Genomic DNA, 18,115 nt, shown 5'->3' with positions numbered 1-18,115 from the left:
AAATAATAAAGTGACCGAGTATACTGGAAAGTGACAACTGAAAAGCAAATTAAAGCTGAGGAAAGGGAGTGAGGACAGGGCTGAAATTTTAGACACAGTCAGAGAGGCCTCACCGAGAAGGTAACAAATGAGAAAAGAACATATGTGACCAAATCCACTAATCCTGCAATCTAGAGAATGAGCAATCCAGACAGAGGAAACAGCAAGTGCAAAGGCTTGAGGCTCATCTGTTAGAGAAGAAAGGTGGCCACATGGGCTAAAGAGAAACTGAGAGCAATAGAAGGCTAGAAGGGAAACAATGTATGTGGGGGGAAGAAAGGTGCGGGGCACAGCTGAGGGCAGCCTACGGAGTCTTTGAGGGACTCTGACTTTTACTGTGAGCCACGCAGGCGATCACTGAAGAGTACTGAGCAGAGTTTTAAGAGAAGCTCCTATGTGGAGAATAGTTTGTAAAAGAGGACAAGGATCATGGTTTGGACAAGGGTAGTAAGAAGTGGTCGGATTCTGGATATATTTCGAAGGCAGAGCCAGTAAGATTTTCTAACAAGAAGGAACGGAGTGAGAGAAAAAAGAGGAGAATCAGGAATGGCGGAGGCTTTTGGCACAGCCAGTGGAAAGATAAACATGCCATCAAGGGAGAGGGGGACCGGTTGGCTCGGTCGGTTAAGCGTCCCACTCATGGTTTCAGTTCAGGCCATGATCTTGCAGTTCGTCATCAGGCGCTCTGCACGGACAGAGCAGAGCCTGCTTGGGATTCCCTCTCTCTCTGTCTCTCTCTCTCTCTCTCTCTCTGTCCCCCCGCTAGTGCACTCTCAAAATAAAAATAAAAAACAATTTTTTTAGAAAGGGGAGAGAAGAACTGTGAAAGAATACACTTAATGCAGAGACCGGTTCAGTTTCAGCTTCGCTGAGTTGGAAAGAAATTTGAAATATTAGCTATTCAAGAGAAGATGTGGTATACACAGCTGGATGTACGAGTCCAGGATTCAGAAATACAAAACGTTATCACACGGATTTAATTTGGGATTCTTATGTGATCCCGTATCTTTTCAAGGGATCAACTTGGGCCACAAATTTAAATATTCTTCCAAGGGGCAACCAATTCACTACAACAGAAGTAAAACGGCGTTAGGTAGTGCTGCCCTATTCTCGAGGGACATTATCTATCCAGTGGGAAAGGCAGTCTATGATTAGCACTGACATGACCTCCCAGAAAATACCTGGCACCAAACTGCAGACATTCCAGAGACAAGTGCATATTTAAATACACCTCTGCCCTTTCCATCCCGGTTTCCACCCCCAGATTCCACTTTTACTGATGTCAGGTTTTGTTTGGCATTGCTGTCCCCGATGTCCTTCTCTCACCACATAAGATAATAATGATTCATGTGAAACTTACACTCAACAGTCATGTAAAAAAGAAACTCGCTCAATATTGTTGGCACTTCAGTTTACTTTTGCCTTCTTAACAACTGCATCTTCTTCATTCCTATTTTAACCAGCTACAAAGCTGGCCAGAAGTTGAGACTTTTTCCAATTTCAAAAGGGAAAGTCTCACATTTTATACTTAGTATAAATGTTACACTCAGTAAGCATTTTGTAATTAGCATATATACCTTGGAGATGATTGTTTCACTATATGCGCTGCCAAAGGGAGCACAGAGATGATTTTCTTAAATGCCTAACATGGACAAGCCATTATACACCATATCTGATGAAATCTGGAGAACATAAGGCAGGCAGAAAAAGGGAGGTAAAGATTAATTTTCAGTACATGTGGACTTCTGTTAATTAACCCAACACAATGTAAACAAAAAAAAGTTTTAAACATATTTCAGTGATGTTTACAAATCAGGACAGGACTACTCAATAAAGACAGGGTCATTAATTTTTAGTACAACAGTTCAGAACCATATTGTATGGTGAACAAAAATATCTGTTGATAGGAAAGACAATGCACATTACCAAGAACCAAATACAATCAATACTTGGTCCTAAGACCCTAGAGATTCTGGAGTGGGTGGGAACAGTGACTTAATGACAAAGAAACTGTTCTGTAAACGAAACAAAAGCAAATAAATACAATATTGGTCCTGCTGGCAGTTTTTGTTCCACCTTTAAAATGAACTCACAGCTATCAAAATGTGAAGTACAAGGACGGTTATCTCAAAAGACATTAAGGATTATGTGGAAAGAAATAAAAGGCAGCATCTTAGAGAGACAGAGTAATCCTAAAGGCAAGAAGTAATAGCCACAGAGTTTAATCGACTGGTCTAATTTATGTGTTTCAAGAGAAAATATTCCTAAGCAGAAGTTCTCATCCTGAGATCCACTAACTTGAAAAAACTATGAACCTCTGATTTCTGAAGGATTCTATGACCCCAATAGAGGTTAATAAGCGTCGCAATGTACTTCATTTCCATCTATAAACATATGTGTACTACCACATGACCTTGTAATAAATGTATGCATGGTACACTACCACTAGGCAAAAATGATTTTAAGAGTTGTTTCAAAAGACATGCAGGTAATTTAAAGACAATCACAACTAGATATAAAAGGTCATATAAGATTCCTATTATATGGAATATCCAGAATAGGTAAACCCAGAGACAGAAAGATGTGATTGCCAGGGCCTTGGAGGAGGCGGGGATGTGAAGTAACTGCTTAAGGGGTACAGGGTTTCCTTTTAGGGTGATGAAAATGTTTCAGAACCAGACAGGTGGAGGGTGCACAACACTGTGAATGCACTAAATGCCTGATTTGTTCACTTTCGAAATAGTGAATCTTAGGTTATAGGACTTTGACCTCAATAAAATACATAAAACCCAAAGAAAAGAAAAGAAAAGAAAAGAAAAGAAAAGAAAAGAAAAGAAAAGAAAAGAAAAGAAAAGAAAAGAAAAGAAAAGAAAAGAAAAGAAAAGAAAAGAAAAGAAAAGAAAAGAAAAGAAAAGAAAAGAAAGAAAAGGAAAAAGAAAAAGAAAAAGAAAAAGAAAAAGAAAAAGAAAAAGAAAAAGAAAAAGAAAAAAAAGAAAAAGAAAAAGAAAAAGAAAAACATTTATGGTACCCCAATTTGGGGAGAAAAGAAAAAAATCAACGGGATGAAATGGGACAACACAGATAGCCTAAAATGGCTCAGTGGATTCTCCTCCCTAGTGCTCAAAATAGGAGAAAATTGGAACTAAGAGTTACTAAGTTCCTACTATGTTTGGCTGTTAAGAAGGACTCATCTCCTGGGACATTCTTTTTGTCAGGGCAAAATTAAAATAAAAAACTCAGATTTCTTGAAATCTACTCTTAGGACTTGCAGGTTCATATAGTTATGTCTTCTATGTTCTTGGAGCTATAGAGAGATAAAAGAAATTCATACTGGGGAAAATATATATATACATACATATATATGTGTGTATATACACACATACACAATACGTATATATATACATACATATATGCATACACATACGTGTGTGTGTGTGTATTTATACACACACACACACACACACACACACACACGTATATACACACAGAGCTAAGCTATGTTTAAGGCTTAGGTATTGTTCCATGCAATATTTAACTTGAGTTCTCGCTCAAAATAATCCTTTACAAAAATTTTCTTTACAAAACACAATGTCAGAATAAGCACCCCATCCAAATAATTTAAATCATAAAATGCCAATAGCTAACCTACTCAAAAAGAAAAGAAAAAGCACAGACAATCCAATAACTGCTTTTGTGAATTACATCACGACAATTTAACTCACAAGGTTAGTAACCAGAGAAAACCCTGCTCTCACATCATGTCCTGGTCCTTTAACAGGTCTGGGCCGGTAACTGGGACCAATACAGAATTTCCTTAGGAAGCACTAAAACCACAAAACACACAAAGCATAATCTGAACTGTGGAATTCAGCTAGCTACATGAACTCAGTTTCATAAAATTTGCAAATATTTACTACATGACATTCATGTTAAATTAACATCGGTATTTTCAAGGTCAATACTATGTTTGTTCAACTTCTTGGAGTCACATTTTTGTGATATTTTTAACATCTGACTAAAGCTTCTATCATCACAAGATGCTCACACTGTTTACAAACACTCTGAAGCAGCAGCTGGTGTTCCTCAGTCACATCTTGTTACAATAAATAGAGTAGCAGTTTTAAACCCCAGGTATATTCTTTCTCTACTGATGTGTAAAGAACTTTGCTTTAACTTAAAAGTTTTTCTCCCTAATGCTGGAAAAACACACAATGAAATGAAGGCAATTTAGGACAAAGTTGTAATAAGACAAAAAATACAGAGATTCTTATGCATGCATATTGGGAGTATAGCTATCATGCTGAATGAGCGAAATGCTAAATAATAATGACCTTACTTATATCTTTCATGTCATTTTTAGTATCTTCCTATCCCATTCAGAAAAAATGCAGAAACTTACCCACACAAGCATTGAGGAATAGCCAATCGGTCTTTTTCATCCTGTTTTTAATTTGTTTTAGTTTTTTGAAATCCACTTCAAGTTCCTCCTTACTGCCAACAGCACCAGCCAATTCGATCCTCTGAAAATCCATTTTCATTTCAGAGTCTCGTTTCGTAGTGGGAGGCGATCTTCTTTGGCTATTACCACTGCTGCAGCTGCCCCTCCATCGAGTTCTGTCTTGCTCATTTATTATTGAAGAAGCCTCATCAGTCTCTGCCAACTCTATTGCTTCAATATTATTAGGTCTGGGATGATCGCAAACAACACACTTTTTAGCCTTGGCCCAGTTTTCATACGTGCAAATAGAACAAGTCCAGTGCTGGGTCCTTGTGTTCGGTTTATTTCTATCATTGTATTCCTCGCAAGGATCAACAGAAAAAGCAACTGGTCTTGAGCCAGATCCTGAGGATTGAGGAGACTCTGTGGGACTCCTGGTCCTACGCTGGGATAAGCACTGGGTACATCTGATTGCTCTTGGCCAGTTCAAATATGTGCACATGTGGCATGACCATTTATTTGCGTTTTCCATGCTGTACGAAGACTTAACCCTTGGTCTTGCACTAGAGTCTGGACATATCAAAGGACTACTTCCTCCTTCAGTGCTGGAAGGATCCCAATCTCTACCAACATCACTTGAACCGCTTTTAAATGGATCTTCTGTGATAATTGTTCCACTTGGTCTCTGGGCACGACACATAGTACACTTGATGGCAGATGGCCAGTTTTCGTACGTACAGTATTCACAAGCCCACTTAATTCCACGTTCTGACATTGTGCTCTTCTTGAAGTGCGTTATGTCAAGCAGGAAGCTATAAATAATTAGGACATGGTTATTAGAACAGTAACTACATAATTCCATCTCTGAAAACGTGCCCCAAAACCAAAGTACCCTTCAACTTCTAAAATATAAACTTCTCAGAAGATGCATGTAAGATTTAATACTGAACTATTTCTTATACTTATTTTTCTGATTTCCATCAGAGACACCAGAGGTAAGTTTCCAAAGAAAAATCCGAGACCTCGGAATTTAATGAAATTGTACTTTAGAATGCAAAAGAGATAAGCAGAAAATAAAGGGAGGTTCGTTTTTTTAAGAGGGAAGCACGTTAAAACAGAGAAGCCACTAACAGAAGTTTAATTTAAGCCATCAATTTAGAAAGGTAACCAAAAATTAAGATTCAAAGAGAAAGGAAAGAACACAAACCAAGCAACTTAAATACAGAACCATTCTCAAATTATGAACGACATCGATTCTTATGCTATCTAGGTACAGTATCATAATGTTTGATTCCTTGAAGAATTCAGAAGATCAAACAAATTCTATCATTTTTGCTAAGGAAAAGCAGCTTAAAAGTGCTATCCACTGTTCTTAATAAGTACAGGCAGAAAGAAAAATGCTGAAGAGTAATCCTTACAATCAGAAAGTGACACTGTGAAATACAGATCAAGTCCCGTGACAGCCTAACATCCTCAAAATCTAGTTGTCTGGAACACAAAAAAATACAAATTGTACATCACCGACTGGGACAATAAAACCGACGGAACGTCCCTAGACAGCTACCAGTAGCATACCTACTCTGATAGAATTCTGAATAGTCCTACCCAAAATATTTGATATTTAAGATACACTCAAAACTCAATTCATATTAAAAATATATTCAGTATTTAAGAGGTTCCTGGGATTGTACACTGGGCTTACTAACACACTAAAATGTAGACTGCATGACTTAATGCCAACTAATTTATAAATAAAGTAACTTACACAGCAAATTTAATAATGATTTTTTTTAAATGGCTTGAATGTAGACGTTGGCTACTAAAGACAGACTCTCCATTTTCTTAAATCCCTCCTAAACTAATTATCATTCTGCCACCTATTTTTAACCAGAAAAGTGAAAATCCTACGCAGAGTTAATAGAAGCTTTTGCCTCCCTTTCTCGGGGATTTTCCCTGACCTGAAAAGCTAAATCTTTCACTTTGTAAGTGTAGTATTGTGTCTCTGTCTGCCAAGTCCTCACCCCATTTATAGCGTGAACTCAGTTAAAAGGACAAATTCACTACAAGAAAGGCTATTATTTAAAAGCTAAAACAAAAATCACTTACTAAGGTTTTAGTTTCCATGCTATAACCTCCACCTTGCACATGGTTAGAATAAAGTACAGTTTATAAATCAGACCAAAGACCAGATTCAGTCTTCATGCTGGCTCAGATTCTGACTTCCTCAGGAGACACTGGCAAAGCGTGCTAAGTAGTTCTGTGTGACTGTGAATAGCTAGTCCTGTAAAGGAAACCAAAACTGAGTTTCACTTGAAGCCTGCTACTTTATCCAGAAGTATTTTTTTTAAGTCTTTATTTTAATCCTACTCATTTCTTTTAATAATGGACAACTGTATTTAGCATTTTAGTTTAACGCAGCAATAAAACTAGTAAACTGATCGGGCTAGTCAGTGAAATCAGACATGGGAAAGACATTTTTCTCCAAACCTTTAAGTGTGCATGTATGTGCACTAATGTTATCGTTAATATTAACTTGGTAGTGCTAATAAGCCAGTTCGGACCCGTATTGCTTGTTATTACTTGAGAGAGAAAGGTGGTATAAACATGTAAATGAGAAAAAGGAAAAAACAAATATTGCTTATATTTAGCTTTGAAGTCTTTTTTGCCTTAAGCAACTATTTTTTTTTCCTAACCCAGGTTATTTATATTGCTTAGATTTTGACATTTAAGTTGTACACACTAATTACACACAATCTAACACCAGGCCACAGTGTGTTAAGAGCAAGGAACTATCTTATGAACATCCATAAGATGGACAATCGAATTTAATGGCCATTTTCATATTCACTAGTCAGTTTCTTCCTTTAGTTTCTCAGGAATGAAATATAAACAACTTGGCTCATTCCATTTGAAAATAAAATGACCAAGGAGAAAACTTATCGTGACAAACAAATGACATAATAAATATATATCCAGGGCTACCATAAGTAATTTCAGTATTTCATTTAAAACATTCACATTCTGGGGTGCCTGGGTGGCTCAGTCGGTTAAGTGTCCAACTTTGGCTCAGATCATGATCTCACAGTTCATGAGTTCAAGCCCTGCATTGGGCTCTCTGCTATCAGCAAGGGGCCCACTTTGGATCCTCTGCACCCACCCCCGACCCCCACATCTCTGCACCTCCACCGCTTGCACTCTCTCAAAAATAAACATTTAAAAATAAAATAAAATATTCACATTCAAAATTTCATGCTTGCTTTGGTAAGTCTGTCTTCTATATGTTTGCAGGCTCAACTGAACAGCTTGAGACCTTACATTATCTTAGCAAATCTTCACGGGACTAATGTGCCAGCGTAACACATTTAAATGTCCATGTCTGACAAAAAACAAATAAAAAACTGCCATAAAAATAAAGAATCATTGTCATATATGCCTGGCAAACAGCCTCCCTCTTCAAAAACCCAGGTAACTAAGCAATCCCAAAACCATGCCAGAAAGTTTAAGGTAAGTGCATTATATTAGATAATGACATATACAGTATCAACTCTATGGGAAATTTAGACTTTGTAGAAATACTGTTTTTAATGTTTTTTGTTTGTTTATTTCGGGGGGGGGGGGTGGCGCAGAGAGAGAGGGAGACACAGAATCCGAAGCAGGCTCCAGGCTCCAAGCTGTCAGCACAGAGCTCGATGCGGGGCTCGAACTCGTGAACCGCGAGATCATGACCTGAGAGCCAAAGTCGGACACTGAACCGACTGAGCCACCCAGGTGCCCCAAAATACTGTTTTTCAGTAACTGAAAACTAAAATTCATTGGAGAGGATTATCTGAGACAGCCATTTGTACATGTCGTAATCAGTAAATGGAATGGGAGAGTAAAGAAAGATAACATCAGCTCAACTATGATTTTGCGTTATTGAGATGAAACTAAGTACAATTTTTCTTCCAGGCATCAAAAATCCCCAAAAAATTCATAAACTGATTTTTAATAGCAATCAGCTGTGAGAGTTAATATTGTACAGCAAAACAAAACTGTTACTAAATACCTTTTTAGTTACCATATAGTCATATACTCAAGTAAATTTACAAGTCTAATTTTACATGTAACACAGATTTTCAAATTCTAGCCAATGAATCATACTTTGATTAATTGGTACAATAAAAAGCAAAAATAAAATCTGTACAATCTGGACCCTTTTTAAGCAGAACCAGACAAAATTGCTACTCTTCAAACAAATAGTCCTTGGTTCGAATGCAATACCCATCCATGGACCAAAACGTCCATGAATCCATTTGTGCATCAAGCTCTACCTATAGACAGATTGAATAATGTCTTCAAGCATATCAACCATTTTCTAAACTGCTAACTGCTTTCAGTTATGTATCTGCCACTTCAAATAATAATAAAGGCACAAGTATTACGGGTATATGAATTAATGACCAGGGAAAAGGAGAGGCTAGCAACTAAACATTGTTTATACTGTCATGCTTAATAATGAATTACTTAGGCCATATTTGTGAAGCATTACCAAACACTATAGGAAAAATATACCTATATGAAAGGCAATTCCTCAAAATTGCAGCCACCCTACAAATTCTCCCAACCACCTATTAAAACCTTATGAAAGAAAACTGGCGGAGTGAAATAATCCTCATCAAGTACAAACTACTTAAAAAACAGAGAAGCTCAGTTGCCAGTTATTTCCAAATGAGAAGTCATCCAAATGAAGGACTAATAGCAGTCTTTAAGGCTTTTTATTAACTTTAAAGTCTATATTCAGTAATATAAATATTAACTCATCAGTATAAATTGTTGATATAAACATTAATTAACATAAAACTGTGGAAATTTACAAATGCTCAGGAAGCATCTTAGGGAATATAGATGAAAGTTACAACTAGCATGACATTCCAAGCATGCTGAATTTCTAGTATGTTACAGTATCACATGGTAATTCTGAACTGCAATATTTATAAATAAGAAGTACTACTTAACTCTCAAGCCAAAAATCCCACAGTCATACCCTCTTTTCTCCTCCACCTCTTTCTCATCACTCTCTCTCCTCACAAGAGAGGAAACTGGCCTTGAGCAAGATCTTGAAGACTGAGTACATGGTGAACCCTCTATCCACAAATATGACCTCATTTCAGGGCTCCAACAGCTTATCACATCCTACATTAAACCTCTTATCTTCCTTTCACGGCCAACTCCTAACCCAGACTTCCCCACTATCCATTAAGGACACCATGAAGACCTCTGCGCCCCACACAGAAGAAACACAGAATCCTCTTGAATTCTGCCTTGCCCAGCCCCCTCCGATTCTCACTAGTGGTTTCTGTCCAATCAGTTGCTTTCTTCCCCACTCCCACCGTCATCAACCCTTCTCAGTTCAGGTCAGAAGTACTATAATAGCTTCCTAAGCGCCTTGCCTTTCTAAATCCAGCCAGCTTACTGTTACCAGAAAAATCCTCCTAACAGCAAGGCCCTCTTTCAGAAGCTCTTCTGCCGCAGTATGAATTCCCACCTCCCTCTCACCACACACACACAGCCCACCTCACAGACTCACTCCCAAACATACCACACATGCCCAGCCACCTGCACGTACCCTACCGGCGCCCACACCCAGACCAGACACCAAGGCACTACCTTAAAAACACAAGCAAGACAGACACACACACTCAACTTGCAGCAAATCCCACCCCTTCTTTAAAGCAATGTTCAAGTCTCCTCTCTCTCATGGGTTTTTTCCAAACTAGTTCAAGTACACTCCAAGCAACCACACTTCTACTGGCATTTGGCACTTACTGTATTTCCTCTCGAGGCTAGTTTCTGGAATACTGATTTGCATGTGTGTTCCCTGTATAATTCCCTGCCTTCAGTTTTCAATCAGATAGCCGAGCCTTCAAAAACTGTGGGTCAGGGCATCAAGAGGCATGAAATGTGGGCAAGCCTTGTGTTTATAAAACCCACAGAACAGACCACACTGAGGGCCCTGGAAAAAGAAGTCAGGAGTGGAGCTTAGAGCAATTTCAGGCAAAAAAGAGAAATTCTACAGGATGGGATCCACTCCTGTGGCAAGACCTCAGTAGACGGCGTCCACTGCTAACAGCTAGGTGTCAAACCATAGGCACTCATGAGCTGGTTAACTGTTCAAGTCCTGCAATGGAAAGGACACAAGTACAAAAACTTGTGCAATCATTAAATATCTGCTGAAAGCGCTAAGTGTATGCAAAATTTTATGAAAATCATCAAGAATTAGATCTCAAATATGTGCTGACCCTCCTATACAGAGATCACAATTATCTACGTCATTTGTATCTAATGAGTAGATTTAAGTTAAACATACTTGCTAAGGTCCCTTTCCAAGAATTTGCAGACAAGCTGGACAAAGTAAATTGAGTTAAAATAACAAAGGTTAAATAACACCTGCTATGATGACTTTGGTCTTACCGACACTGTACCTGATTAAATGAGCCAATTACCCATACAACTAGTACATCTAACTTCATTCCAACCAAAGTCCCTGAAATAAAACAAAGAATATAAAGTTTACATTTTAACATGTGAACACTGCATAATTAGGAAAAACCATAATAAAAGCTACAATTCTAATAGCTTTTCTTCCAAACCAGTTAGCAATCCATTGATTAGAATGGAAGATCCATAGACACAAAATTTATAAACTGTGCCAAAAATCTTGCACAAAAGTAATGCTCTTTCTTTTAATCTACTCTCTATTCTTTTCAAGAGGAATTCTACCCCTTTAAGCATGTACTAGAGTTTTATTTGTAATCTTGCCAACCTCCTCTACACTCTTTACTTCCGAGACAGTAACAGAAATAATACACACACACCTACACATACGTATATACATACACACACATATATATGTGTGTGTATGTATATGTACACACATACATACACATATATATGTGAATACATATCTTGAGCTCCTATACAAGTTTCAGAGATTTCACAGGTCAATCATGTACCCCACATAATAATTCCAAACAACAAATTTAACAACCTATGACAAGTTACCAAAGGTCTACAATGCTCAGGGCATCTGCAATCCAATTAGATGAAACAGGACTATGGTTTTCTTAAATATGTATGGAAGTGGGGTGATTATCTCCAAGAGTGCATATCAACCCAGCATTTAAAAAATAACACCTTTGGGGCACCTGGGTGGCTCAGTCGGTTGAGTGGCCGACTTCGGCTCAGGTCATGATCTCGCGGTCCGTGGGTTCGAGCCCCGCGTCAGGCTCTGTGCTGACAGCTCAGAGCCTGGAGCCTGTTTCGGATTCTGTGTCTCCCCCTCTCTGACCCTCCCCCGTTCATGCTCTGTCTCTCTCTGTCTCAAAAATAAATAAACGTTAAAAAAAAATTTTTTAATAAATAAATAAATACATACATACATACATACATAAATAAATAGAAAATAAAAAATAACACCTTTTGCAAGAACTACAAAGATGCTACCTCATTTAGAATTTGACTTCTTTCCGGGCACCTGGGTGGCTCAGTCAGTTAAGCATCCAACTCTTGATTTCGGCTCAGGTCATGATCTCACAGTTCATGGGATTGAACCCCAAGTCAGGCTCTGCAATGACAGCACGGAGCCTGCTTGGGATTCTCTCTCTCGCCCCTCTCTGCCCCTCCCCCGCTCAACACACAGCCTCGTGCATGCACTCTCTTTCTACCCCCTTTCAAAATAAACATCTTTTTAAAAAAGAATTTCTTTCATTATCCTATTCTCTGTTCACACGAAACAGATTAATCCCAATTAACAAAGTATCCACAGAAACAAAGATTCATTACTATACCTAGCCCAACAAAAAGGCCATCCTTTTGCCAAACACCATGGATGTTGTTATTTGTGGGCTACAGGAAGGAGGGGTACAAACTTGGAACTTTTAGACAATCAATGAGTTCTATGTAAAAGAAAGAAAAAGATGTCGGGGCGCCTGGGTGGCGCAGTCGGTTAAGCGTCCGACTTCAGCCAGGTCACGATCTCGCGGTCCGTGAGTTCGAGCCCCGCGTCGGGCTCTGGGCTGATGGCTCAGAGCCTGGAGCCTGTTTCCGATTCTGTGTCTCCCTCTCTCTCTGCCCCTCCCCCGTTCATGCTATGTCTCTCTATGTCCCAAAAATAAATAAACGTTGAAAAAAAAAATTTTTTAAAAGAAAGAAAAAGATGTGAAAATCTGGGAGAACCAAATGGATGAAATATTCCAAGGCAAAACAAACTCAGAGGCACCATCTTATCCAAAAATATCTTTTTTCCAATACTTTAACTTTGCCCAAATTTGTTGTTTTGATTAACTTCCATTCCACTTATTTTAATTAAAACCCTTATTTTATATGGGGTGCCTGGCTGGCTCAGGCAGTGGAGCACATGACTCTTGATCTCAGGGTTGTGAGTTCAAGACCCACAGTGGATGTAGAGATTACTTAAAAATAACACTTTCCAAAAAAACACTTATTGTATAAGCCCAAGTTATTTACAAATGTTATTTACTAATAACGTAAAGTCATTCAATCTGATCATTTATCTCAAGATTCCTTGGGGCGCCTGGGTGGCTCAGTCGGTTGAGCATCGGGCTTCGGCTCAGGTCATGATCTCATGGTTCGTGAGTTCAAGCCCCGTGTCGGGCTCTGTGCTGACTGCTCTGAGCCTGGAGCCTGCTTCGGATTCTGTGTCTCCCTCTCTCTGACCCTCCCCTGTTCATGCTCTGTCTCTGTCTCAAAAATTAAAAAAAATTAAAAAAAATAAAAAAGATTCCTAGTGTAATGAATAACAGGAAAATAGGATTGAGATTTTATAATTTGGGGTTTACATCGCAGAGGCAAGGAGAACAAGCAGGCAAAGGTTTATTAGCAAAGGGTAACCTGGGAAGGAATGCCAAAGATAGCAGCAAGCTGACCGCACTGCTTACCCAATCATTAGAAATGAATGAACCTCTAGGACAACTCTACTTCACAATTTTTCCAGGATCAGCTTTATCCAACTAAGAAAATAGCTAAAATTTAGGCATTTACTGCATGCCAGACATGTTCTAAGCACTGTACATATACATTAACTAATTTAATCCTCAGAACCCTATGAAACAGGTACTATTATTATCACCAAATTTTAAGATTGGAAACAACAGAGAAGTTGAGTAACTTGCCCAAAACCACAAAGCTACTAAGTGGCAGAGCCAGGGTTTGAACCCAGGCATTCTGGCTCCAAAGTCAGTACTACACTACACACACCATGTGATAAATAATATATTTATACTGCAGCCCATAGTCACTTGTTCCCATCACCTAGAATTTGGGCTATTAATAAACCGCAATGAGTTTCTAACTAAGCAGTCCCTTCCTAGAGGACTAGGACATACGATATTTAAACGAGCAAACTTAGAAAAACTTATTTAACACACATTTTGCTCAAATTTTTGTTTTACAACTACACAAAATATTCACACAGCGTATCTAGACTGAATTACCACAAAACATCTGAAAAGTTGAGCAATAAGCAGAACGTTAAAAAGTTATTTACAAAACAAGATATACTAAATTTAGCATCTAAAATTGAGTGAAAAAAGACAACTTGGGAATATTCACCATGGTTCTAGGCTATAAAACACCTTAAGGGTTTTTGGCGTTTTATATATTTTTTAATTTTGGAGGCAATCCCTGAAGAAGAAATTATGAAAGCCAGTTTGACTTCTCTTAAACTAATACACTAATCCAAAAGAAACCACAGTATATCGATTAAAAATACAGAAAAGGCTTCCATTCTCATTTACGCAATTGGAAAAAGTCTCCGTAAATGACAGTGTATGAATTGCAGCACCCATATGTGGTCCTGTTTTAAAGGAAAGCAAAGACTGTGAGACAGTAAGTAAATGAATTTTATCTCAGAGCCTCAACTCTCTCAACTGTAAAAAAAAAAAAAAAAAAAAAAAAAAGAATTAAGAGGCATCTGGGTGGCTCGGGAAGGTTGAGCCTCTGACTTCAGCTCTGGTCATGATCTTGCAGTTCATGAGTTCAAGCCCTGCATCAGGCTTGCTGCTGTCAGCACAGAGCCCACTTCAGATCCTCTGTCCCCCTGTCTCTGTGCCCCTCCCCCGCTTGCACTCTAGCTCTCAAAAATAAATAAACTGTTTTAAAAAAATGAATTAAGATAATCACAAAAGGGACGCCTGGGTGGCTCGGTTGGTTAAGCATCTGACTTCGGCCCAGGTCGTGATTTCCAGATCTGTGGGTTCGAGCCCCATGTCAGGCTCTGTGCTGCTAGCTCAGAGCCTGGAGCCTGCTTCACATTCTGTGTCTCCCTCTCTCTCTGCCCCTCCCTTGTTCATGTTCTGTCTCTCTCAAAAATAAATAAACATTAAAAAAAATTTTTTTTAAGAAATTATTAAAATTTTAAGATGTGATTAACAGTGTGGTATCTATGCCCTTAAAAAAGTCCTCTTCTCGGGGCGCTTGGGTGGCTCAGATGGTTAACTGTCCGACTTTGGCTCAGGTCATGATCTCACAGTTCATGAGTTCGAGCTCCGCGTCAGGCTCTGTGCTGACATCTCGGAGCCTGGAGCCTGCTTCGGATTCTGTGTCTCCCTCTCTCTCTGCCCCTCCCCTGCTCATGCTTGGTCTAATAAATAAATAAATAAACAAACAAACAAACAAACAAACAGTCCTCTTCTCCTACTGAAATATTTACAGTGCCATAAAATGTCTGGAATTTGCTTTAAAATATTCCATGAGGAGGAAGTAAGAGGAACACAAATGAAAAGACTGGCTATGGATTAGTAACTCAGTGATGGATACATGAGAATTCATTCTCCTAGCCTCTCTGTATGTATGTTTGAAGTTTTTCATAATGAAAAATGTTTAAATCTATAAGGAAAGTACCAAATGCTGTTCAAGACTGAGAAGTAAGGCTCAGACTACTAGACAAGGGGCAGGAAGCAATACACTGTATAGTATTCAGACTGCTGCTACTCAAAACTTGGTCCAGGAGCCTGTGATAGTCTACACGCTGCTGACTGGTCTGTAGAGAAACTGAGAATAAGCATTTTCAAACTTTTGTAGCAATTTTAAAGAACAATTATATTTGATTGCTGAATCTAATAATAAAATATCTGGGTTTGTGTTTGAAAAGCAATATCAAAACATCTGGAAAACTTACAAATATAGCTTCTTTCTACAATTTGCAGGTACAGTTCACAAAATAGAGGAAACATATCAAAATATGAACCAGAGTTTATTTCGTCCTAAGCATGAACAGATGAATATCACACTTTACAAAACTAAAAGTTAAAAAGTGATAAAAAACTTGTCTTTTCAATGTCTCATGAACATAGATGCAAAAATTCTCAACATTAGCAAATCAAATCCAACAATGTATAAAAAGCATACACCACAACCAAGACTGTTTATCCCAGATGTGCAAAGTTAGTTCAATGTTCAAAAAATCAATTAACATAATCCTTCATATCAACAGACCAAAAAAAAACCAAAAAACCAAAACCAAAAAAAAAAAACCACGATCACATGAATACATGCAGAAAAGGCATCTGACAAAATCCAACACTCATTCATGAAGGGGGGGAAAATGTTCGGCAACCTAGAAATACAGAGGGACTTCCACAACATGATAAAGCATGTACAAAAAACCAACAGGTAATACCATATTTAACAGTGAAAAACTAGAAACTTTCCTACTAAGATCAGTAATAAGGCAAGGATGTTCCCCTCATCACTCTGTTCAACATCGAATTGGAAATTCTAGCTAATGTTATAAGAGAAAATTAAAAGTACACAATTTTGGCTCAGGTCATGATCTCACAGTTTGTGGGTTAGAGCCTGGCGTCCTGGGATTCTCCCTCTTTGCCCCTCTCCCACTCTCGCACATGCATGTGCGCTCCCTCTCTCTCTCGAAACAAATGAACATTTAAAAGTACGCAAGTTGAGAAGAAATAAAATTGTCTTTATTCACAGATGATAGGATTGTCTATGTAGAAAATAAAATAAATAAACAAACCCTCAACAAAACGACTCAGAGCTACTAAGTGACATAACGTGGTTGCAGGACACAAGGTTCATATATAAGTCAACTGCTTTCCTATATGCCAGCGACGAACAAATGGAATTTGAAATTAAAAACATACCACCATTTACAGTTAACACCCACCAAAACTGAAACACTCGGGCATAAATCTAACAAAATACATACAAGACCTATGTGAGAAAAACTAAACACTGATGAAAGAAGAAATCAAAGAGGTACTAAATAAATGGAGCATTCCATCTTCATGGATGGGCAGACTCAATATTGTCAAAATCTCAATTCGTTACTGATAGGAATGCAAAACGATACAGCCACCCAGGAAGAGCGTTTGACAGGTTCTTACAAAACCATACATGCTCTTACCATACAATCCAGCAATTGTGCACCTTGGTATTTAACCCAAAGGAGCTGAAAACATGTCCACATCTGCATACAGATGTTTATAGCAGCTTTTTTCATAACTGCCAAAACATGCAAGCAACCAAGATGTCCTTCAGTAGGTGCAACACATGAGCTGAAGTGAACTGATAAACTGTGGTACAATGAAATATTATTCAGCACCAAAAAGAAGGGAGGGATCAAGCCACAAAAAAGGCAGAAAGGAACCTTAAATACCTATTACTAAGTAAAAGAAGCCAATATGAAATGACTATATTCTGTGTGATTCCAACTATATGACATTCTGGAAAAGCAAAACTATGGAGACAATAAAAAGATCAGAGGTTGCCAAGAGTTGGGAGGGACGGATGTACAGGCAGAGCACAGACGACTTTTAGGGTCGTGAAAATGTGCTGTATTGACACTATAATGGTGGATACTTGTACATTCTATGGGTTTTAACACATATAGAGAGTGAACCTTAGTGTAAACTATGGAATCTGGTTGATATACCAACAATTTTAACAAACCATACCACTCTGTTGTGGATGATATTGGGGGAGGCTATGCATATGCTGGGGCAGAGGATATAAGGGAACTCTCTATACTTGCTGTTCAATTTTGCTATGAACCTAAACGACTCGAAAAGTAGAGTCTATTTTTAAAAATCTGTTTCTTAGTGTTTTTTAGTTACTAACATACAGGAAACACTTTCCTTAAAAAAAAAAAAAAAAATCAGTTCTCAAAGAATGACAGGAGTTTTAAAAGGCCACGGGAACTTTTGGTTTGAACCTAAAGCTGCTCCAAAAAGTAAAACGAAATTTGGAATATATTCACATCTAAAAATCTTGAATTAAAAAAAAAAAAAAAAAAAAAAGGACACAGAAATTAGTATGAAGCGCTCCCACTGGCCAAATCTGGATCAACTGGAGCATCACCATAAACAATGACAATAAAGATTTTAAAACACTGACTAAAATAAAAATCTGTAAATCTACACAGACACTGATAAACACGCAAGTAAATGAGCGAAAGCTCTTCCTTACGATAAAAATCCAACTAATAAATGCAAAAAGAATAACTGGATTAGAAAATCACCTTTTGGCAATCTTCAATAGATGTTAAACTAGTCCACGTTGACAATTAAAACAATCATCAATGGATGTTAAAACTAGAGAGTGAAAATTTGAGGATTAACCAGA

The 18,115-nt window shown here is 38.1% G+C and overlaps 1 protein-coding gene across 2 annotated transcripts in view; it reads right to left on the bottom strand.

Annotated features, from left to right (window-relative positions):
* The window catches only part of ZRANB1 (zinc finger RANBP2-type containing 1), a 64,417-nt gene that overhangs the window by 34,931 nt on the left and 11,371 nt on the right, over positions 1-18,115 (bottom strand). The window contains exons 1-2 of one of the 2 annotated variants that reach the window (XM_025917968.2): positions 6,584-6,758; positions 4,439-5,289 (exon numbers count right to left, since the gene is read on the bottom strand). In XM_025917968.2, coding sequence (XP_025773753.1) covers positions 4,439-5,289; positions 6,584-6,624 — 892 coding nt within the window. In that variant the 5' untranslated portion in view covers positions 6,625-6,758. Of the gene's footprint in view, positions 1-4,438; positions 5,290-6,583; positions 6,759-18,115 lie in introns of those variants that run through there. The other variant, XM_086681127.1, reaches the window with a different exon arrangement.

This window comes from Puma concolor, chromosome D2 (assembly GCF_028749965.1).
Source record: "Puma concolor isolate L17-30 chromosome D2, mPumCon1.1.hap2, whole genome shotgun sequence".
Classification (NCBI taxonomy): Eukaryota; Metazoa; Chordata; class Mammalia; order Carnivora; family Felidae; genus Puma; species Puma concolor.
The sequence above is the reverse complement of the archived record's forward strand: the minus strand, read 5'-3'. Positions and strand labels throughout refer to the sequence as shown.